This window comes from Hemitrygon akajei, chromosome 23, assembly GCF_048418815.1.
Source record: "Hemitrygon akajei chromosome 23, sHemAka1.3, whole genome shotgun sequence".
NCBI lineage: Eukaryota > Metazoa > Chordata > Chondrichthyes > Myliobatiformes > Dasyatidae > Hemitrygon > Hemitrygon akajei.
The window spans coordinates 15,600,631-15,624,730 of NC_133146.1; the positions used below are offsets into that span (position 1 = coordinate 15,600,631).

Genomic DNA, 24,100 nt, shown 5'->3' on the forward strand with positions numbered 1-24,100 from the left:
CAACGACTTGGTTTAGATAGCCATCTATTGTAGTGAATTCCATAGATTCACCACCCTTTGTTTAAGAAATACTTCGGCATTTTTGTTCTAAAAGAACATTCTTCTATTCTGAGGCTTTTCCCGTGGGTCCTCGAGTCTTCCACTGTTGGAATATATTCTCCATGTCCATTCTATATAGGCCTTTCTAAATTTGGTGAATTTCATTGAGATCCCCCATCATTCTTCTAAACTCCAGTGAGTATAGATCCAGAGCAGTCAAATGTTCCAGTGTGACCTTTTTACAAGTGGACTGGTGTCAATGGCAAAGAACTGACTGGGCCTGGTGGAGCTCAGTGGGGCAGAAGCGACTCTCCCACTTGCGCTGTCTGGGTTAACGTGGCTGCCGGAGGAAGTGGGATTGGTTCCCGTCCAACTATTGGAATTATTCCCTCTGGAATTTGGGAGGAGAGGTAGAAAATGGTAAAACAATAATGTTGATTGCCAAGGATTGTAACTGGGGATGTGGAAGTGGATGCATGTTTGACATCTCTGCACCACGTGGACCCAGAAAACAAGTTTAAATGTGTCTTGGCAAATTTAGCAACTCTCTGAAGCCTCCGAGACAACAAGGTAAGTAGGAGGGCTTTTTGGAAACTGGTGTAGTTGTTTCCTTGAAAAACAGTTTTACTTCTTTTATGTTTTTACTTTTGCGTTGGTGAAGGCTAACAGTTTAAAAATACTTATGAGGAAGATTGTCTAGGTTTGTAGATTGGAGCAGATATATCTGTCTACGTTGCTGCTTATCTATTATTATCTATCATTCCTGTAGATTACAGCCTTAAGCCATATTTTCTTATTGCTTTATGGCACTGCTTTGTACATTTGAGAAAATCTGTAGCGGGAAGAGGTATTTCTGTCTTGCAAGCTGCCTAGCGTGAGTTGGGTTTCTGCGTGAATGCTGGAGTTGCAAAGAGTACCCAGATGTTGTTGGCAAAAAGGTACATTTGTGTTGTTGAGGAGCAAGGATCAACTTTGAGGTAATGGATCTTGGTGCTTGGCTGTGGAAAGCTAGCAGGGATCCTTTCAGTTTATTGAGTGAGACATTTCCATCAAAACATTTTACACCACCCCTTTTTAATTTACCTTCTTGATACAGCAAAAAAACAAAACAATAAATACTTGGCAGTAATAGGACAAAATCAGAGTTATTAATGGATTGTTTTAAGACTGCAGTGTAATCAGGACTTACTTGAACAAGGTTCACTGGATTGGTTCCAGTCAGGACGTTGCCTTGCAAGGATAGATTGACGGGAATGGCCCTATATTCTCTGGAGTGTAGAAGCATGAGAGGTAATCTCATAGAAGCATACAATTCTGACAGGCCAGGTGTCTTAAGGCTAGTATCCTCTGGCTAGTGAGTCTACAATTGAGTATTTCTTCGGAAAGGCAACAGCCATTCCCTACCCCAGAAGCAATTGGGTGCACGGTGATTTGAGTATATTGATAAAAAATTTTAAGGAACGTCAACGCACAGGAAGTCCCTTCAGCCTACACTGTCTATGCTAACAAGACACCAAATTATCCTCTTAAACTTATAAAGTTGTTTTTCTTTGTTTGCACATGATCCATATCCCTCCATTTCCTAAATATTCATCTGCTTAATGATAAGCCTACTTAAAAGCCTCTTCAATGTTAGTATCATATCTGCCTCCAATTCTATTGGCAGTCCATTCCAGATATTCACCACTCTTTCAGAAAAAAAATTTGCCCTGCACCTCATGACTGAGTTTTGACTGCCTTGCATAATCTTATAAATGTCTGTCTTGTCTCCCCTTAGTCTCCAGTGTTACAGAGAAAACAACCCAAGCTTGTCCAAATTCTCCTTATAGTACATGCCTGTAATCCAGGCAACATCCTGGCAAACTGCTCTGCACCCTCTCCAAAGCCTCCGGAGTCTTCTTGGAATGGGACTGACTTGCTCACAATATGCCAAGGGCAGCCTAAGTCAGTAAATTTCAGATTCAGATTCAGATTCAGTTTATTGTCATTTAGAAACCACAAATGCGATGCAGTTAAAAAATGAGACAACACTCCCCCAGAATGATATCACAAAAGCATATGACAAAACAGACTACACCAGAAAATCCACGTAACGTTTGGCAATCCCCAATCCAGAGTCCAGAGAGGCTGCTGCGTATTAATATACGTCTAGCGTGTTCCCCGGAAAGGAGCTCCAAATCCACCAGACAAAAACAAGACCAAAAACTAAAGCTACAAGACCTGCACAAAACCACATAACTACAACATATAGTTACAACAGTGCAAACAATGGCATAATTGATTAAAAAACGGACTATGGGCAGAGTAAAAATAGTCCAAGATGTTAAAGGGCTGTAAGTTCAAAAGAAAATCACCACAGTTACCACAAGTCCCCAGGGTCCCGACAGACTCACCATCCCACGCCGGCGGCAGAAGGGAGTACCCCCGCTATGGACTTCCAAGGCGCAGCACACAATGAAAGCTCCGTCGAAACCAGCCTCGCAGACGCAGCACACACCGAAAGCGACCTGAGTCCGTTGAACCTCCGAGCCGATGACCATCCCCTCCGGCACAGCTTCTCCAAGCACCATCCTCTGCCGAGCGTATTAAGATGCCCCCACCAGCGGCCATCGCCAACGCGACCCCAAGGACTGGGGGCCTGTTCTTCCCAGCAGAGTCCCGGACCTCACAGCAGCAGCAGCAACGAAGGTCTTCCTGAAATTTCCCGATGTTCCTCCATGCTCCCATGTCCGTTTTCAATCGATTATGATTGCGCATGGCACCCCACCACAGATAATCAGTTCCGGAGTGGCCGCTGCAAGCTGCGTCGCGCCGCCAGCTTGGATCTGAAGTTTGCTTACTAAAAGATGAAAAAGATCTAGTTTTGTTTGTCACATGTACAGTATATCAAAACATTGAAACATAGAGTGAAATGTGTTTGTGAAACAGCTTGAATATTTGCTCGGGGCAGCCCGTAAATATTGCCATGAGCTCTGTTGCCAACATAACGTGCCCATGACGCCCTAACTCTAAACTGTATGTCTTTGGAATATGGGAGGGAACTGGAGCACACGTAGAAAATCTACATGGTCACAGGGAGAACGTACAAACTCCTCAAACAGTGGCAGGACTTGAACCCTGATCGCTGCTCAGTGGCACTGTTACACTACTGTACACTCTCCCTCCATGTACTGTACTTATTATTGTCATATGTGCTGAGGTACAGGGAAAATCTCTGTTCACAGAGATCATTTCATCACAACAGTGCGTTGAGGTAGTACAAGGGAAAACAATAACTGAATACTGAATAGTGTTCCAGTTACAGAGTGCAGTTCAGGTAAACAATGAGGTGCAAGACTATGATGCAATAGATTGTGAGGCTGAGTCCATCTTATTCTATTGGGAATCAGGGTCTTATAACAGTGAGATAGAAGCTATCCTTCAGCCTGGTCATACATACATTCAAGGTTTTCTACTTTCTGCCCGATAGGAGTGGGAAACCGGGTGAATGTCTGGGGTAGGTGGGGTCTTTCATTGTTTTGGCTGCTTTACCAAGGCAGTGAGAAGTGTAGAGGAGAATCTGGTTTTAGTGATGTGGACACAGCTCAGCACAACTCTCTGCAACATAACTTCCTGATTCTTGTGCACTGCCCGACAACTGAAAGCAGACATGTCAGATGTCGTCTTTGCCACCTTCTTGACTTGTGGACCACTTTTAGAGACGCATGGACTTGAACCCAAAGATCCTTCTATTCCACAGTTCTCTGTACATAAGGTGAACTGAGAGATGAGTGGGCACCGGATGGGAGAGTGGACGAGATAAGGGTCAGTAATATCTTTGTTTCGGTACTGTTTAAATGATCCCTCATGTTTGCTTTAAGTTGTACAGATTTGGTATATTAGCAAAGTGTTACAAGATTTATTGAGCTAACATGTTTTCTGATCTGTGAACCCATGAACACTACCTCCTTACTTTACTCTCTTTTTGCACTTTTTAAAAATACGTTCTATTTAGAATGTAACTTGTAGTCATTTTTTTTGTATTGCATTTTACTATGGCTGCAAGACAAGTACGTTCTCACTGTGAACCGCATAGGTTTCCTCCGGGTGCTCAGGTATCCTCTCAGAGCCCAAAGATGTACCAGCTAGTAGGTTAATTGGTCAATGTAAATTGTTCTGTAATTATGCTAGGATTAAATCAGGGGTTGCTGGGCAGTGGGGCTTGTTGGGCTGGAAGGGCCTGTTCTGCACTGTACCTCGAACTAAACTAACAAATTTCATGACCTGCAATACTGTGCAAAAGTTTGGACACATATATATAGCTAGAGTGCCCAAGACTTCAGCACAGTATTTGTCAACGTGGAATTCTGCGAGTTTGAAAACCTGGTGAGAGTAAAGGATGTTGGGAATGGCGAGGGTGGAGTGCCATGCGGGGGAGGTGTGGGACAGGTGGTAGAGAAGGACTTCCGGGGGTTGGAAAGGTGAGCCCTGAGATGCCAGACAAGGTTATTTGATTCCAAGCAATTAGGGTTTATTGACCATTACAGAATGTCTTTCTGATGTTTCTCTCTCTCTCTCCCTTCCTCTTTTCCCAACGTGATTCCCCTCTCCCTGTCCCCTTCCCACTCCTAGTCCTCAGTAGAGACCCATATCAGAATGAGGCTTATCATCACTTGCATATGTCATGAAATTTGTGTTTTTGCGGCAACATTACAGTGGAGGACATAAAATTATACCAGTACTATCCAAAAGTGTTAGGCACCCTAGCTATAAGTGCCTAACACAATTGCACAGTATTGTGTGTCAGTGATTATAAACTTGATTCTGATTCTATAATGGGTATATTATTAGAATAGACAGCCAGGAGCTCCTTCCGAGGGTGAAATGGCTAATATAAGAGGACATAATTTTAAAGGGATTGAAAGAAGTTATAGGGGGGATGTTAGAGGTAGGTGAGTATGTGGAACATGGTGCCAGGGATGGTCAGTACAGATAATGAACAGCATTGTGTCAATGCCCAACACATTGGTTGTGCTGGGGGCATTCTGCAAGGATTACCATTCTTCTGGTGCCAGTTTAGCATGCCCGCAACTTGCTAACCTATACGTCTTTGGAATGTGGGAGGGAACTGGGGGACCTGGGAGAAATCCATGCAGTCATGGGAGAACGTACAAACTCCTCACAGATAGGATTGATCCCTGATAGCTGGCGCTGTAATAGCGTTACACTAACTGCTACTGTGCAACCCTGTACATGGCTATTATTTAATCAAGAATTTTAGGTGTTTTAAAGCCAGGAGTATGATTCATCTTGTGAACAGTAATTCAGATTGGGGTCTTATAGATTACCACCTTGCTATTGCTGCCTGATGTCTTGTATTGCACAGTTTTGATGGCTTGGCTCTCTATTCATAGGAGAGTCTAGGATCTGAGGGCACAGCCTCGGAATAATAAGACGATCCTTTAGAACTGAGATGAGGGGTAATTTCTTCAGCCGGAGGGTGGTGAATCTGTGCAATTTGTTGCCATGGATGGATGTGGTGGCTGGATTACTGGACATTGAGACTGATAGGTTATTGGTTAGCACGGAGGTTAAAGGGAGAATGGGATTGACTTTTTTAAAAAAAACATCAGACATGATTGAATGGTGGAGCAGACTCAATGGCTGAACAGCCGAATTCTGCTCCTATGTCTGGTGGTCTCACTCGTGCATGACAGGAGGTTCACCAACACCAGGCCATTTTGTCCATTGACTATGTGCTATCAAAACCATCTGAAATCCAAAGCCAGCAGAGCTGCTTTTTCCCTTTGAAGTATATATGTACCTTTCCCTCTTGAAGGATGTGCTTTGTGCTTGTTCGCCCTAACTATTCCCTACAGTGCTGCATAATCAAGGATCAAAGATGAACTTTATTCGCCATATACACTTATATGTATTAGAAAATTGCTGTGGTGTGATGGTGTGACATGTAACAAAAACAACATTCAGCAATTATAAGGAATTATATAAAAGTATAAAGAAATGTAAATTAAAAAATGCTAATAAAGTTAGGGGCTAAAGGTTGGATATGGAAGAAAATGCCTAAATAGTAAATAAATATCTGCATTAACAACATTATAAAAAGTGGTTTAAAGCGTCTACAGTACAGTGACTGAGGTAATAGACAGAGAAGGGTATAGCTGGCTAACTAGAATGGTTGAGCAGATTAACAGCCTGGGGAAGAGACTTTAAGATGACATGAAATTATTGTTTGAATAGCCCTATAGCGTGTTCCAGAAGGGGGCTAGGGAAAAGGGAGTTGGCTGCTTGGCTGGAGTCTGCAATGTACTCAAACAACCTGGACGTGAAAGTAAAATCTCTCTAAATTTTCTGCTCTTGGCTCTGAGACTGTGTTAAGTCAATGCCACTGACTGCATAAAGTTAGTGTTGAAGACCTAAACTTAGGAGCAAGCTCCCTTCAAGCCAAGCTATTCCTATATGGTTGGAAGGCAGATTTTTGTAGAGCAGCTGCGATACATTCTGTCAGATCATATTTAATCTGGCTCAAAGAAATTCGATAATATTTTACCGGAAATTCATTTTCCAAGACTATGGGCTAAGACCTTTTGGGGAACTTTTTCCCAAGGAGCAATCATAAGGACGATGGGCTGCATGGCCTCGTTGCCTTGTAATTCTATTTTGTTAATGAGCCGTGTGAATGTTCAAAGCAAGAGTGTGATTGTCACTCCTCAGTAATTTAGGCAATCCCTCAGTGAAACCTCTTTGTAAGTCTGTGATCGTTTGGGTAAAACCTGGTGACCTGGCTTAAACCCATGAACACTACTTCTATTTTTTCATTACCAAACATCTCTGTTGCTTCGTGCTCCCTCCCTCTCTCTTCCCCTCTTCCCAACCACGCAGAAGTCTTAGGCACATACATATACAGCTAGGGTGCCCAAGACATTTGCACGGTACTGCAGTTATTTTATGTATTGCATTGTACTGCTGCCACCAAAAAAACAAATTTTATTACATGTGAGTGATGATAAACATAATATGGGTCTCTATTATGGACTAAGGGTGGGAAGGGGGCAGGGAGATGGAAATCACGGTTTGGAAGAGGAGAAGGAAGAGGGAGGGAGCAGAATGCGCCAGAGACATTCTGTAATGATCAATAAACCAATTATTTGGGATCAAATGACTTTGCCTGGGTGTCTCAGGGCTGGGTATGTCTGCACTCATGCCAACCCTTCTCTCTGGTACTCCTTCTATGCCTCCCGTCCTACGCTTCTCCCGCTGTTCTCCACCCTCACCATTCCCAGCATCCTTTACTCACGCCAGATTTACAAACTCGCTGTTTGCTCCATGTTGACAATTACAGTACTGTGCAGAAGTCTTAGTCAGTCTAGCTATACAGTATATATGTGCCAAAGACTTTTGCACAGTGCTGCATTTAATTTATTTTTTAATACATTTCTTTATGCGATATATAATTTTTAAATTATTATGTATAGCAATGTACTGCTGATGTAAAACAACAAATTTCACAACATATGCCAGTCATATTAAACCATTTTCTGATAGTAGAATGCCATTAAGATGGCCTAGGTTTTGAAGTTGCTTTGCTAATACTTCATCATCAATCTTACCTGTAGGTAGCTTCAGGTTTTTGATTAAAAAGTGGTCTTGAGGTTGCCTCTCCTGTCACTTGATAACCTTAGGTGATGTCTACACTCAGTCATACAACACAGAAACAAGCCATATGACCCAGCCCAATCCACGCCCACAATCTAAGCTGGTGCATTTTCCCACTTTTGGCCCATATTTCTCTGCCTTTCCTATCTACTTCTTTGCAATTTTTTAATGAATTGATCTGAATGAACAGTGTGATTTTCAGTGTGTCTCAGTACATATGGTAATAGTAAGCCAATTTAACAATTTAATGTCTCTTAATGAGAAGCTAGGTTTGAATTCACTAGAGTTTGAAGAATGGGGGTGGGATCTTATTGAAGAGCATAAAATTCAGATGGGGCTCGACAGTCTGGATATAGGAGGAAGATGCCCGTTGGTTCTGGCCTGTACTAGTGTGTAGAAAAATGAGGGGAGGGTCGCTTTGAATATTAAAAGGCCTAGACAGAGTTTTAGTTAGCGGGGTGGTGTTGCGTCTTTACCAAAGGAGGTGTAAGGCTCCTCGTCCCTCAGTGAGACTGCAAATCACTTTTGGGCTAAGGTGAATTACCTGCTTAGCTCCCCTCCCCCAATTAGGGTCACGTGAAGCCATGGGAGCAGATGGTGGATAGTCTTATGAGCAGCTGGTGCAGATTACAAGTCCTGGTTGTGTGACCACTGACACCGGGCTGGTGTCATCTGCTCTGTAAAGACACAGCCCAGAAGAAGGCAGTGGTAAACCACTTCTGTAGAACAATTTCCCAAGAACAATCCTGGTTAGAGACTGTGATCGCCTACTTTATACGACACAGCACATATGATGATGAGATAGAGTAGATGTGGAGCGGATGTTTCCAATAATAGGAGAGTCTAGTATCAGAGAGTACAGCTTCAGAGTGCAAGCACATCCCTTTAGAACAGAAATAAAGAGTAATTTATTTAGCTGGACTGTGGTGAGTCTGTGAAATTCATTGTCCCACAGGTGGCTGTAGCAGTCAGGTCATTGGGTATATTTTAAAGCTGAGGTTGACAGATTCTTGATTTGTAATTGTCTCAAAGGTTATGGGAAAAAGGAAATAGAATAGAGTTGAAAGGGTAAGTAAATCAGCTGTGATTGAATTGATGGGCCAAATGGCCTAATTCTGCTCCTAGGTGCTGCAGTCTTAGGATCTCTTTCCCTGGCTGAGGTCTGGAACTAAATATTACAACTTCAGGAAGCAGGGTAAGACATTTAGTGATGGAGTAATACAGCAAGTTTACAGATCCTTTAGCCTAACATGCCATCCAAAATTCCCATCTAAGCTGGACCCATTTGACCCATATCCCAAATAACATTTCCTAAAATGTAGCTGTCCAAGTGTTGTTAAGGTACATGCCTTACCTTGGCAGTTTGTTCCATTTATGTACAACCCTCAAGGTGAAAAATTTGCCTCTCAGGTTCCTACTAAAACTTTCCCCTTTCAGCTTAAAACCCATACCTTCTAGTTCCTGATTCTCCAACCCTGGAGATGTTCACCTTATCTGTGATCCTTGCAATTTTAAACACCTCTATATTATCACTCCTCAATTCTACTGTTGTCTCTAGTGAATAACATCCTAGTCTGCCTGACCCCTCTCTTCCAATTCTGGCCTTGTGACTTTTCCAAATTTTAATAACACCAATGTGTTGAGGCACAGGAGGAATTTGCGATTTCCTCCCTAAGTTCCTTCACTTTTGGCACTTGTTAAAACACATCTGTTCAACCAAGTCTTTGGCCATTTGTCCCAGCATCCATGTAAGTATTTTCATGTTCGTGCTTTTTACCGAATGTGTGCGACAGCTCACAGGTAGCTAAAAAGTTAAGAAATCTGACTAAGAACATCACCAAAGATACCTTTTCTGAGGTAAATTGTGTTTAATTATCATGCAAACAGTGAAGGGGCAAGTGATGGTGAGGCGAGTTTGGGAGATGAGCCAGGATGGTGTTTTGCAGAATCTTTGCAGATGGAGTTCTGATGCCTGTGCAGCTGGCCTGGGTGTGAGGAAGAATTGCTCTGAGCACCGAGAAGCTGGGGCCCGGGTAGAGGAGATTTGATACCCATACAATTAGCCCTGGTGTTAGGCTGGATCACTCTGGGCGCTGAGCTGATTTGGAGAACTTGAGAGCGGCTTCAGATTGGGCAGCAAAATCCGGGCCTGGAGAATGTTGTAGGGTTGGGGCTTAGACTACGGCGCCTTTGCAATATCAGGGTCCTAGTGCCAGGTACGATCAGCTGTTTAGACAGTTTAAACGGCGGCCCAGATTGGAGGAGAGAGCCTATTTTGCTAACTCTTTGCAAAGTTCGGTCATCTCTCCAGGGCGCTGGAGCCTTCTACTGTTCCATTGTCTGGTTAATTAAACGCTGTCCCAGATTGAAAGAAAAGGCTTGGTGTCAGGATCCAAGGTGAGAGCCGATTTTGCTCGCTCTCTGTAATGGTCATTCCTCTCTCTGTGGCACTGAGGCTATGAAGACTGTCCTGGCTGCTGTGCTCCATGCCTGCTAATACGATGGGCTGATACCGAGGCTTTGGGCCTACTCCAGGCTGCTCTGGGGTTCTGATCTGAGAAATCAATTTGGTTCAGAGTGTCGTTCGCTTCAGTTGTTGGCATGACTTGTGTTTTGGTTTTTTTCTCTCTTGTGCTTCGGATATTGGTCTTTTATTTTCTTTAATTGAGTTCTTTTGGGTTTCTTGCTTCGTGGCTATCTGTGAGCAAACAAATCTTAAGGATGTATAATTTATACGTCCTTTAATAATAAATGAACTTTGAATCTTTCTTTAAAGCATTATTTCAAACAATGGTGGCACACTAGTGTAGTGGTTAGAATAATGCTATTACAGCACCAGCATCTTGGGTTCAATTTTCGCCACTATCTGTAAAGTTTATACTTTCTTCCCATGAAGGAATGGGATTCCTCCAGATGCTCCAGTTTCCTCCTGCACTCTGAAGATGTACGGATTAGTGAGTTTATTGATCACATGATTGTAATTAGGTGGCGTAGGATGTTGTGCTGGAAGGGCCTGTTACCATTCTGCATCTGTAAATAAAAAAATTATGATGCAGATGGAAGCACAATGCTGGTCAAAATGGACTGGAGGTTAATCCCATTTGGTAGCTATTTATCCTTCAGCGCTCTTGACGAAGGATCTCGGCCTTACTTCCCCTCTATAGATGCTGCCTGACCTGCTGAGCTCCCCCAGCATTTTGTGTGTGTTGCTCAAGATTTCCAACATCTGCAGAATCTCTTGTGTTTACCTTTTAACCACTTATGCAGGTTCTTAAATATACCATGGAGTTCTTGCCTCTGCCACCATGTCAGGCATTGAATTCCAAACCCCCACCAGGAGCGTTTGGTCAGATGCCAGTGAAGTGCCTTGGGGCTTTCTTAATTCACTGTGTTAAAGGTGCTATATAAATGGACGTTATTATAGTTGGCCTGCAGTTTCCTTCCTTTGTACATAAATGTTTCCATCTGAATGGAAATCTTACATTTATACTTCAATTCCGAGAGGGTTTGTGTGTGCCAGCAGCATCACTTGGCAAACGCGAGCACCACATTTTTAGATTCTTGTGTAACCTCGGCGTGTGCAGTTTCCAGTTCAATGTCTAACCTGCAGATATAGGCAGCTGCTGGGCTTGCACTAACCGTCATCGCTAAAATAGTTCACGAACATCCCAGGACTCAACTGTCCGTGTACCGTCTTAAATTAGAGAAGTACAGCACAAGAACAGGCCCTTCAGCCCACTATCTCTGTACCAGACAACACTGAATTGAACTAATTCTCTTCTGCCTGGATCTGATCCCTATCCCTCTGTTCCTTGCATATTCATGTATCCATCCAGCAGCCTCTTAAACACCACTGTCGTATCTACTTCTGTCACCACCTCTGGCAGACCGCTCATTCCTGGCACCCACCTCTGTGTGTTTTAAAAAAAATGTATACTTGCCCCACATATCTTGTAGAACATTACAGCACAGTAACACAATGCTCACAGTAATGTTGTGCCGACCTTTTAACCTACTCCATGATCAATCTAATGCTTCCGCAATCTAATCATCCATGTCCGTCTAAGAGTCTCTAAGTGTCCCTACTGCATCTGCCTCTAAAAACTCATCACTCAGTTTGTTTAAAAAAAGAAAAATAAATTGCGTCTTGTATTCCCCCTACAGTCACCTTAAAATTATGTCCCCTCCATTAGCATTTCCGCCCTGGCCTGGCAAAAAGTCTCTGGCTGTCCACTTGATCTATACCTCTTACATTCTTGTACACCTCTATCAAGTCTCCTCTTATCCTCCACTCCGAACCTTCCCCCCTCACCTTAACGCTATCCCTCTAATTCTTGACATTTCTACCCTGGGTTGGGGGGTGGGGGGAATAAAGATTCTGACTGCCCACCCTATCTCTGCCTCTCAATTTTATAAACTTCTACTGGGTCTCCCCTCAGCCTCTGATACTCCAGGGGAAAGAACCCAATTCTGTCCGAACTTACTTTCAGCTCACACCAGGTAGCATCCTGGTAATCCTCTTCTGAACTATTTCCTAAGCCATCCTTCCTGTAATGTAGTGGCCAGAACTGCACCCAATACTCCATGTGCAGCCTAATCAATGTTTGATGCAACTGCAGTATGATTTCTTGATGCCTGTACTCAGCTCCCCAGCCATTGAAAGCAAGCATGTCATATGCTTTCTGTACCACCCTCCCTACTTGTGTGGCTGCTTTCAGTTTGCTGTGGCAAATGGGGTAAGGCTGCTTGCAGAGGGTCACCGAAAAGGCTTCAGTTACTGCTTGGGTCATTTGTTGTGAGCCCCTGGAGTATGTGGTGTTAGTGGACCTGAATGTCTGTGCAGTGATGCTGGGACTGTTATTAAATGATGCCAATTGTCCTGGGTGTTGGAGGTCCAAAAACGGAAATCCTAAACATTCTGGAGGAAATAAGCAGGTAAGGAAGCATCTACGGAAATGAATAAACAGTCAATGTTTCAGGGCAAGGCCCTTCATCAGGACTGGAAAGGATGGGGGGAAACTGCCAGAATGAGGAAGGAGGAGAAAATAGAAGGTGATTGGTGAAGTCAGGTAGATGGCAGAGGGGGGATGTAGTGAGAAGCTGGGAAGTGATTGGTAGAAAAGGCAAAAGACTGGTTTGGAAGGAACCTGAGAGGAGAGAGGACCTTGGGCAAAAGGGAAGGAGGAGTGGCACCAGGGGGAGGTGAGAAGAAGAGGCAAGAGTGAGAAACTGAAGAAGATTGAAAGGGGAGGGGAAAATTACTGGAAGCTGGAGAAATTGATGTTCATGCCATAGGTTAGAGTAGTGGTCACCAACCTTTTTAAGCCCAAGATCCCTTACCTCGGCCTTAGTGAGAGGCAAGATCGACCCCAGATCGATTAGTTACATGCATGCGCACCAGGGCAGAAAAGACCGGAAGTAAAACCCTGCAACCCGGAAGTAGAAATAATGTATTAAACACCAGGGGTACCCACCCTCTTTTGCACTGCGGACCGGTTTATTATTGACAATATTCTTGCGGACCGGCCAACGGAGGGGGGGGTGGTGGTAAACATGACGGGAATACAGCAGGACCGGCTAACGAGGGGGGGTGGTGTTAAATACGACGGGAATATAGCAGGAACGGCTGACGGGCGGGGGGGGGGGGGGGTCAAACACGACCGGAATACAGCAATACTCGAAGCAGATTCCTTATGTCCAGTCTATTCCGCAATTTAGTTTTCGCGGCTGTCGGCACTTAGCTGCTGTCCCGCTTGCTCACATTTTTTCCGCTGAAGTAACACAACGGGTTTGTCTTTAAGTGCAAGGTGATTGGACTCATATCGTTTCCTTGCGGCCTGGTGGCTGAGGACCACTGAGGTACACTGTGTAGTGCGTGGCGGGGGAGCTACATGCATGCGCACCAGGCAGAAAGAACGGAAATAAAATCCCGCAACCCGGAAACAATCTCTCAACAGTATTTGTGTATTTCTTTTTCTTTTTTTTTGGGATCTACTGGGAAAGTCTCAAAGATCGACGGGTTGGCGACCACTAGGTTAGAGGCTGTCCAGACAGAATTATTTTCCACTTCTCCTTCAACCGGTTATTCATTTGCATAGATGCTGCCTGACCTGCTGAATTCCTCCACCACTTTTTGCATATTGTTCTGGATTTCCAGCATCTGCAGAGTCTCTGGTGTTTATGAAAATCCTAAATGCTTGAAAAGCATGTTTCTCCTTCTGTGGAGTGTTCTACATTTTCTTTGGGGACTCGGCACAGTCACCAGGGAGAATACTTGATTCCCAAGATTCAAATCCTGTTCCCTTACCGTCTTAAAGTTTGTTTCTGAGAAAATGCTTAAATGTAAAGCTCTTCTTCCTCTTTCGTTCCCTCAGGTTTGCATCTGGTGTTCTGTTTGTCAGAATCAGGTTTTTTTTTAATCACTGATGTGAAATTTGGTGTTTTGTGACAGCACTGTAAGAGTATAAGGTATTAAAAATACTATGTTAGGATAAAAAATGAAATAGAGGTATAAGAAGAATAGTGAAGTAGTGTTTAAAAAATAAAGTAATCGTTCCAAAGGTGAATAGTGAGGTTGTGTTCATGAGTTTATGGACCATTCAAATGTCTGATGGCAGAAATGAAGAATCTGTTCCTAAATCAGTTTCTTCAGACTCCTGTACCTTCTCCCTGATGATAATAATGAGCCGAGGACATTTTCATTAATGATTTTATTGATCTGATCTGACATTGCTTTTCCTTGCTGCTTTTTATGGAGTCGGTGGCCAGTAGCTGTTGTTGACACAACTTCAATCAAACTCAAGTGCACACACAAAAAAATGCTAGAGGAACTCAGCAAGTCAGGCAGCATCTATGGAGGAGAATAAACATTTGTCATTTCCGGCAGAGACCCTTCATTAGGATTGGAAAGGAAAAGGGCAGAAGGCAGAAAATGAAAATGGAAGTGGGAAGACTTGCTGAGTTCCTCCAGCATTTTACGTGTTCCTGAAGAATTCCAGCATCTGCAGAACCTCTTGTGTGTTTATATTTAAAACTCCATGCATGTCCTGATGGAGGGTTTTGAGCTGAAGTGTGGACAGATTTTCCTTCGACAGATGCTACTCAACCTACCAAATTCCTCCAGATCCTTTGTTGCTTCATCCCACATTGTGTTGGGTTGGAACTGGTTGAAGATTGTTTGTTGGTTGAAATCAGCTGATGCACCAATCCTGGTCAGTGTCAAAGAATGCAAGATTTTCTCTATTTGTTTTCAATTGTATGTAATGAAGGTGGGCGCATTTGTGGAGGGGAATGAACAGTTGACGTTTGGGGCTAAGATCCTTCATCAAGATGATTTTTGGACTGAACATTAACTGTTTATTCCCCTTCATAAATGCTGCCTGACCAGTTAAGTTCCTCCAGCAAGTTGTGTGTGTTGCTCAAGATTTCCAGCATCTGCAGAACCCTTGGTGTTTGTGGGCACGTTTGCATGGTTTGGCTCGTTCTGCACACACTACCACCCACCCCAGCCAGAGTTCTTCAACAGTACCCACAACTCAAAAGTTCAACAACAGCTTCTTCCCCACTGCCATCAGGTTCCTGAACTGACCTGACAACCCCCAACACCATTTAAAAAAAAATTATTTTATTGAGATACAGCGTGGAATCGTCCCTTCCGACCTTTCAAGCCGCATTGCCCAGCAATTCACCAATTTATTCCTGGCCTAATCACAGGACAATTTACAATGACCAACTAACCTACCAGCTGGTATGTCTTTGGACTGTAGGAGGAAACTGGAACACCTGGAGGAAACCTGCATGGTTATGGGGAGAATGTACAAACTTCTTACAGGTAGTGGGAATTGAACCTGGGACAGCTAACCACTACACTACCTCCTGGTGTATTTCCCTCAGCCTGCATTATTACATTTATTACATAAACTTAAATTAACATGAATTATGTGTTTTGTAAGTTATATATAATTTACATTAGTTTAAACGCAAGTAATGTATGTTTATAACGTGCTGTGTTGCTGCTGTAGAAAGCTAATATTCATGCATTTATGTCCTAGGTCTTGAATGCAATGACCTTTATGCAATAGCACACTCAGAGTGCCTTAGTGAAACTACAGACCAATTTTTGTCATCTTAGCCAAGAAAGGGTACATTGGACTGATGAATTGATTCTTGTGTTAGTGGGATTGTTGTGAGTCACTGTCACAGAGCGTGTAAACAGGCCTCTTTGTCCAACTGGTTCATATCAATCAAGGTGACCATTTGAGCTGGGTGTAGCAGCCTGCCTGGTGGCCTCTCCATCCTTCCAAGGGCACGAAGGACACGGGAGTAAAGGCATGGAGAACACCACCACTGGGAAGTTGCCCTCCAAGCCAGATGCCACGCTGACTTGGAAATGCATTGCCGTTCCTTCTCAGTTGTTGGGTCAATTCTGGATCTCTTTACAAATCTACAAAGCCCAGTAATTTAGATAGTTTACTGGGATGGGTGCATATTTGGAGCCACCAGAAGATTCATTCTTCCTCCCCACCCATTATTACCTGTCACCTGCCAGCTTAAGTTCCTTCTTCCTTCCTTCCCCCTCCCCTCCACTTTTTTCTGCTCCTTCACCCTTTTTAGTCCCGATGCAGGGTCTTGGCCCGAAACTTCAACTGATTATAGATGCCTAATTTGCTGAGTTCCTTCAACATTTTGTGTTGCTTAAAATTATGTTTTTCTTGGGGGGTCAAGTAAAAGGAAAAGTGCTTTGAAAAAATTGTGGACTTTCCACGTTATCTTTTACTTTTCTAATTATCCTTTTGTTTTCTTTTCTCTTGCTTTGCTTCTGCAGTAATTAAAGATTACAAGGGAGCGTTGCTGCAGAATTTGAGGCCAGCGCCAGTGGTTGAAGAGGAGCACGCAGTGGCAGAGTCAGAAGGAGCTGTAAACCAGGATGTGACTCCAACAGCAAGCACTCCAGAGGTAAGAAGCTGAGCAGATACCACAGCACAGACCTGCTGGGTTCAGGCAAGGAGACAGGAAAGCAAAAACAGCAGATACTGCAAATCTGAAATCAAAGCAAAATCCTAGACATACTCAGCAAGTCAGGCAGTACCTGTGGAGAATGAAATAGAGTTAGTTTTTAGGTTAATAACTTCTCAAAAAAACTTGGGAAATTGGACAGAGATGGCTACTTGGCTGTTCAAACCTAGACTATGATTCGGTATAATAATGGTTTAGCTACTTTGAGGAATTTTCTCTTGTGTGCCAGTTCCTCATAACTCTCCATTATTTAATCTTTCAAATATTAATTGTATCTAATGATCTGATCTTCTCCACCCTCAGGGACAGAGGATATCAGAGGTTCCCTCTGTCTGGGCGAAGACATTTCTATGTAGCTCTGTTTTAAATGACTGCTCCCTTATTTTGTTGTAATATCCCCTCATTTACAACTCTCCCAACATTTCCATTTCAGATCAGATTTAGACTTATTCATCACATGTACATTGAAATGTACAATGAAAGTTAATAAACAACGCAACCCAGGGATGTGCTGGAGGCAGCCTACAAGTGTCAGCACATATTCCATGGCCACACTTGTGGGTTGTCCCCAGCACATCCTTGGGTTGTGTTGGTTGTTAACGCACACAACTCTTTGCACTGTATATTTCAATGTACGTGTGATAAACACAGCATGTTTATAATGCTCAGCAGAACAACACAGAGCATAGCAAAACAGAACATACCAAGCTACGAAGCAATACCTACCCTGTCGGATCAGGTATGTTTGAATAAGGTCATCCTCATCCTCTAAATTCCAAGAAATACAGAACCAAACTGCCTAGCCTCTCTTAATAGTTCAGCCCTTTAATCCCAGGAATTAAGATTCATGATTGTTTAATTTTTTTTTCCCAGTACTCAAGTGTAAAGGAGAATGAAATAATTGTTACTCTGGATCTGATGAAGCAGAAAAAAAACCACAATAAGATGTATAGAACACAATAATAAAAAGCACAATAAAAATAAATCCATAAGATTGCTTATGTACATTAATTGTACATAAGGTGATCCTAGGTACAAGAGTGTCTGTATGTAAGGTGACACTAACAGAAAATGATGAAATGGTGGTGGTGGTAGCTGGTGTTAGTGGGTCTAGGTGTTGATTAGCGTGGTGAATCTCCTTTGGTTGCCTCCAGACTGTACACAACATTCCAGGTATTGCCTCACTCATACCCTGTGCAACCTCCGTATTCCTAAACTCAGCTCCTTTTTGCTGTATGCCACCTTAACTCACTTTGGACCTGCCTAACTCTCCGTAATTGCTGCAATAAAATACTTAGATCGCCAGAAGAATGAGAAATGGAATAGATTTTAAGCTGCAGAGAAAGTGAGGAGGGCCATATTTATTTACATTTTTACTATTTAAGAAAGTGTAAATGCTTGTGATATGCTTTTCACTTCTCTTAATTTACTTTCCTGACATCCTGCTTGAATTTGATGGTTTACGAGACTTCCATTCCCTTTGGGGGCAGGGTGGGATGTTCAAGTTCAATTGTCATTCAGCTATACGCATTTGTGCAGCTAAGTAGAACAATGTATCTCTGGGGCCAAGATTCAACATCTAGTACATGACACATACAATTATAATAGTACTTACAGTCATAAGAAAATAACTTTAGCCCAAGTCCTTGAGTGGTGTGGCCTGAAGATTGATAGTGGGTTGTGGTCCTGGAGCCACGTTTCTACAAGTGCAAGCATGTAGCAGTTCCTCATTATATCCCATGGTTCAAAATTTGCTTCACTGGTATAGGTTGGCAATAGGACGCCATGGAGCATAGCAGGTAGAAAAACAGTGTTGAAACTCAGACATTTCAGAGTTCAGATTTCAGTTCCAGTGTCCTCTGTAAGGAGTTTGTACATTCTCCTCGTGAACTGCATGGATTTCCTGTGGGTGCTCCAGTTTCTTCACATGGTCCAAAGATGCACTGGTTAGTAGGTCTTATGGAAATGTTCATTTGATGATGAACTTCAATAAAAAAATAAACCACAAAAGAAAATTTTTTTTTAAAAAGTAAATTGTGCCCTGATTAGACTAGGGTTAAATAAGTGGGTTGCTGGGCAGTGTGGTCATTGGTTTGAAAGGGCCTGTTCCACACAGTATCTCTAAATTTAAAACAAAAATAGGTAGTGGACATCTAATCACCTCACTCATTCACGGAGTGAATTAGATAATTTTTTTCAGGTGCTTTGGCATCCACCAGGCTAATACCATCTAATAGATGTCTTTGAGCTGAAATTTATTGCTGTTTAATCCATCTCAATTATCGTGGTTGTAATCACCAGTCTTATTTGTAAGGGAGAATGCTTTGGAAAGGGTTAGTGGTTCTTGTCTTCATCTGCTTTCAAAGTTTGCTGGTGCAAAGTTCTATTTCATAGTATCTGATGACTGTTGAAATGGGAGATTAGTGCTCAGTCTGTAGCTAAGCTGCAGATGGAAATTCAGTGTAATATATCTGATATATTGTTTCCGCAGAAAGATTGTCTATCTACAGTACCGAGCCACTTAATAAAACAGTGAATAGATGCAGATTTGCTTATCATGTGTACATCTAAACATACAGTGAAATGCCTCATCTGGGCTAACAACCGGCATACCCAACAAAGTGCTGCGGGTAGCCCGTGGAAGTCCAAATTAAAGAAAAATTTATTATCAGAGCAGATATATGTGTCACCACATAAAACCCTGAGATTCTTTTTCCTCCAGGCATACTCAGCAAATCTATAGAACAGGATCAATGAACAACAAACTGTGCAGATGCAGATATAAATAAATAGCAATAAATAATGAATGTGAAAAGTCCTTAAACTGAGACCATTGGTTGTGGGAACACCAGGAATAGAATGAGTGTAGTTATCCCCTTTTATTCAAGAGCCTGATGGTTGAGGGGTAGTAACTGTTCTTGAACCTGGTTCTGTGAGCCCTGAGGCATCTTCTACCTGGTGAAGCAGCGAGAAAAGAACATGGCCTGGGTGATGGATGTTGCTTTTCTATGACAATGTTTCATGTAGATGTGCTCAATGGTTGGGAGGGCTTTATCTGTGATGCACTGGGCATCACACTTTTTGTAGGATTTTTTGCTCAAAGGCATTGTTGGTTCCATACCAGACCGTAATGCAGCCAGTTGACACACTCCACCACACATCTACAGAAGTCTGACAAGGTTTTGATGTCATACCAAATCTCTGCAGTCTCCTGAGGAAGTAGAGGCGCTGTCGTGCTTTATTTGCAATTATATTTGTATGATGGGTCCAGGACGCGTCCTCTGAGATGGTGACACCCAGAAATTTAAAGTTACTGATGCTCTCCACCTCTGATCCTCCAATGACTATTGGCTCAAGGGCCTCTGGTTTCCCTCTCCTGAAGTCTACAATCAGTTTCTTGGTCTTATTGACATTGACTGAGAGGTTGTTGTTATGGCACTGCTCAATCTCCCTCCTGTGTGCAGATTCAATCACCACCTTTGATATGGCCCACAACAGTGGAGCCATCAGCAAACTTGTTGGAGCTGTACTTAGCCACACAGTCATGGGTGTAAAGCAAGTAGAGTAGGGGGCTAAGTACACATCCCTGTAGTGATGGAGATTGTGGAGGATATGTTTTTGCCAATCCAAACTGATTGAAGTCTGTAAGTGAGGAAATCCAGGATCCATTTGCACAAAGGGGTATTGAGGCTCAGGTCTTGGAGTTTACTGATTAGTTTTGAGGGGCTGATGGTTTTAAATGCTGAATTGTAATTGGTAAAGAGCATCCTGACGTATGCATCTTTGCTGTCCAGATGTTCCAATGTTGTGTGAAGAGACAATGAGGTGGCATCTGCTGTGGACCTGTTGCTTAGTTAGGCAAATTGGAGCAGATTCAAGTCACCATTCAGACAGGAGCTGATATACTTCAACACCAGCCTCTCAAAACACTTCATCACTGTGGATGTAAGTGGCACTGGGCATAGTCATTGAGGCAGGTTACCACGCTCTTCTTGGGCACTCATATGATTGAAGCCTGCTTGAAGCAGGTGGGTACCACACACTGCCAGAGCAAGAGGTTGAAGATATCTGTGCCAGTTGGTCGGCACAGGTCTTCAGTACTCAGCCAGGTTCTCTTGTCCGGACCGGATGCTTTGCTTGGATTTACTCTCTTGAAGGCAGCTCACATGTCATCTTCAGATACTGAGACCAAAGGATCATCGTGAGACATGAGGGTGCGAGATGATACCTCCCTGTTCTGGTGGTCAAAGTGAGGATAGACGGCATTGTGATCATCTGGAAGTGAAGCTCTGCTGTCCCTTATGTCACAAGATTTAACTACTTTATGTCGGAGGTTATGGCATTCAAACCCTGCCACAGCTGTCAAGCATCCCTCGTTGATTCTATTCTAGTCTATAATCTCCACTTCGACCTTGAGGTGGCTTTCTGGAGATCATACCTGCACCTCTTGTAGCATTTTTGACGAGCAGACTTGAATGCCTCTGCTCTGGCTCTCAGCAAATTCTTGATTTCACAGTTCATCTAGGGCTTCTTGTTGGAGTTAACCCGGAACGACTTTGTGGGGACACACTCCATCCACAGCTGTTTTAATAAAGTCTGTTATGACCCTGGTGTAGTCATTCAGGTCCTCAGATGAATTCTTGAACATGGCCCAGTCCAGTGACTCAGAGCAATCCTCTATCCATTTATCTGCTTTCTGCGACCACCTCCTGGTTGTTTTGATCTCTGGAGCCTTGCTTTTAAGGCCTGTTTGTATGCAAGTTGTAAGAGTGTAGCCAAATTGTCTGATTTGCCAAAATGCAGTCTCGGAAAGGAGTGGTAGATATACCGTATTGTAGTTTAGCAGTGATCTAGTATGTTGGGACTTTGATTTTGACACATGCAGTCCTCTTACCCCAAGGCAGGGTGTCTTAGGCCTCCAGTGGACTACAACAGCAATACCATAGTACAACATAATACAAGTAATATGTTTCAGTACTAATCATCAAATGTAACCTATTTAAACACAGAAAAACATAATAAAAGCACTAGAAAAGATATTCTTTCCGTAGACTTTGTGAGGACAGCTGGCAACCCTTGTCATGCAGTGCAATGAGAGAGTTACTTGTGTCAGCAACATTGCAGGCACCTAGCATTGATGAGCTGCATTCACATGAAAAGAACATAAGAACATGAATTAAACATAAATGATACACATTTTGACAAAAAAATAGCACAATTAGAATCAAATAAAACAAATTCCATTTTAAAGCAAATTGCTATCCAATTCATAAGTTCAACTCCAGGGTGGAGCAGTGTTGGCCTGTGCTTTGTTTCATGAGATCTTGATCAAGGGGCTATATTATTGGAGGAGCTGTGGTTTAGATGAGTTTTTAAACTGATTTTAATGATGTCTCAGTTTTAAGGTTCTCCCCTCTTGGATGAGTGTGCTCCTATTTTTAGAAGCAGAGGAGTTGTTTTTGGCATCCTGTTAATGACTGCAATATCAATGTAACCCTTCCTTCCCACATAGCTCATCCACGTGCCATCTAATAGTCCTTTAAATGAACCTAATGTGTCTGTGTCTACCACCACTTCTGGCATCATGTTACATGCACCTACCACTCACTGTTTTTATAAAAAAAAATCTCTGACATTCCTCCATGTTTTCCTCCAATCACCTTAAAATTACACCCTCTTGCATTTACTCTCTGAAATAAAGTATGTGGCTATCCACTTGATCTATGCCCCATATCAGCTTGTTGCCTCTATCAAGTCACCTCTCATCCTCCTGTTTCAAAAAAAAAAACCCTAGTTTGCACAACCTTTCCTCATCTGACATGTTCTCCAATCCAGGAAACATCTTGATAAACCTCCTCTGCATCCTCTCTAAAGCCTCCTATAATGAGGCAACCAAAGCTGAACACATTACTTCAAGCATGGTCTAACCAGGGTTTTGTTGAGTTGCAATATTAACTTGTGGCTCTTGAATCCTCTGCCCCAACTAATGAAGACACCATGTGCCTTCTTAGCCACGCTATCAGCTTGTGATAGTCCTCAGTCTTTTTTTCAACTGCAGAATATCTGAGTTAGTAAAGAAGAGGCAGTGTGCATTGTTTGTGCAAGCTTTTCTTTGCTGCTGTGCTCTCTGTAATGCCATGGCAACAGTGCTTATTTTCATTGGCTCTAAATCGGTTTGGGATGTTCTGAGATTGTGAAATTTGCAATAGTAAATCACTTCATTTTTCCTGATTTTTATTTTCCTCCTACTGTTCCCATCTTCTTGAAGTCTAGTTGTGTTTTCCTTGTCTATCACCAGTTATAAAAAGATCAAGTTTAAATGGTTTTGCCAAGGGAAGTGATGATAAGCTGCTACATAAACATCTGTTTTTTGTTTCTTAACCAGAATGTGGCGGTAAGTGTGAAACTCTTCATTCGTCAGACTTGGCACCGCTGTGTGATTGATGCCTCTGCTGGCGGTCTCAATAAGGCGGATGGGAGTGCAGGGAAGGAAGTTGTTGCTCATGTAGTTTGGAATTTGAGCCTTGATCAGTCTGAAGGCTTCTGGCTTGAAAGGTCGGGAGCGAAAGACGCAGTGAGTTCCTTCCCTGCAACAGCTGCCTATGGCAGGATGTAACGTATGAGGAGCATCCAAGGAAAGATGAGTTAGCCCTGGACAGGGTCCAGAGGCAATTCACAAGAATGATCAGGGAATGAAAGGTTTAACATATGGGGGTCATTTGATGTAAATGGATTTGTATGATACAGTTAAAACCAACTGAGTACTGAAAGGTCTGGATAGAGTGAACATGCAGTGGATGTTTCCATTAGTAGGAGAGTCTGGGATCTAGGGGCATAGCCTTAGTATAAGGGGACATCATTTTAGAACTGAGATGTGAAGAGATTTCTTTAGCCAGAGGGTGGTGAATCTGTGCTGCCATGGAGGCCAAGTTATTGGGTGTATTTAAGGCAGAGTTTGATAGGTTCTTAATTGGTAAAGGATGAGGGTAAAGGTTATGGGGAGAAGGATGGAAATGGGATTGATTTTTAAAAAATAGATCTGCCATGATTGAATGGTGGAGCAGATCTGACGAACTGAATGGCCTATTCTGCTCCTGCATGGAGGAACCCACACATCAAACTGGGTGTCCTCAGCAATGCCCCAGCTTGCTGCATTCCTGGAGGGGATGTAAGATTTCTTTAACTATAAAATTAGTTTCATTTGTCACCTGTACATGGAAACATACAGTGAAATGCATTGTTTGTGTCATTGACCATCATGGTCGGAGGCAGCCTGTAAGTGTCACCATGCTTCAGCATCAACGTGCAACTTACCTTAACCTGTATGCCTATGGTTCGAGGAGGAAGCTGGAGCACCCAGAGGAAACCCACGTGGTCACAGCAAGAACATAAA

General features: G+C 42.9%; 1 protein-coding gene across 2 annotated transcripts in view; it reads left to right on the forward strand.

The window, feature by feature from the left end:
* Nucleotides 1-24,100, forward strand: part of zfyve27 (zinc finger, FYVE domain containing 27) — a 208,579-nt gene that overhangs the window by 37,710 nt on the left and 146,769 nt on the right. For both annotated transcript variants that reach the window (XM_073027028.1, XM_073027029.1), the window contains exon 6: nt 16,517-16,647. In XM_073027028.1, coding sequence (XP_072883129.1) covers nt 16,517-16,647 — 131 coding nt within the window. The remainder of the gene's footprint in view (nt 1-16,516; nt 16,648-24,100) is intronic.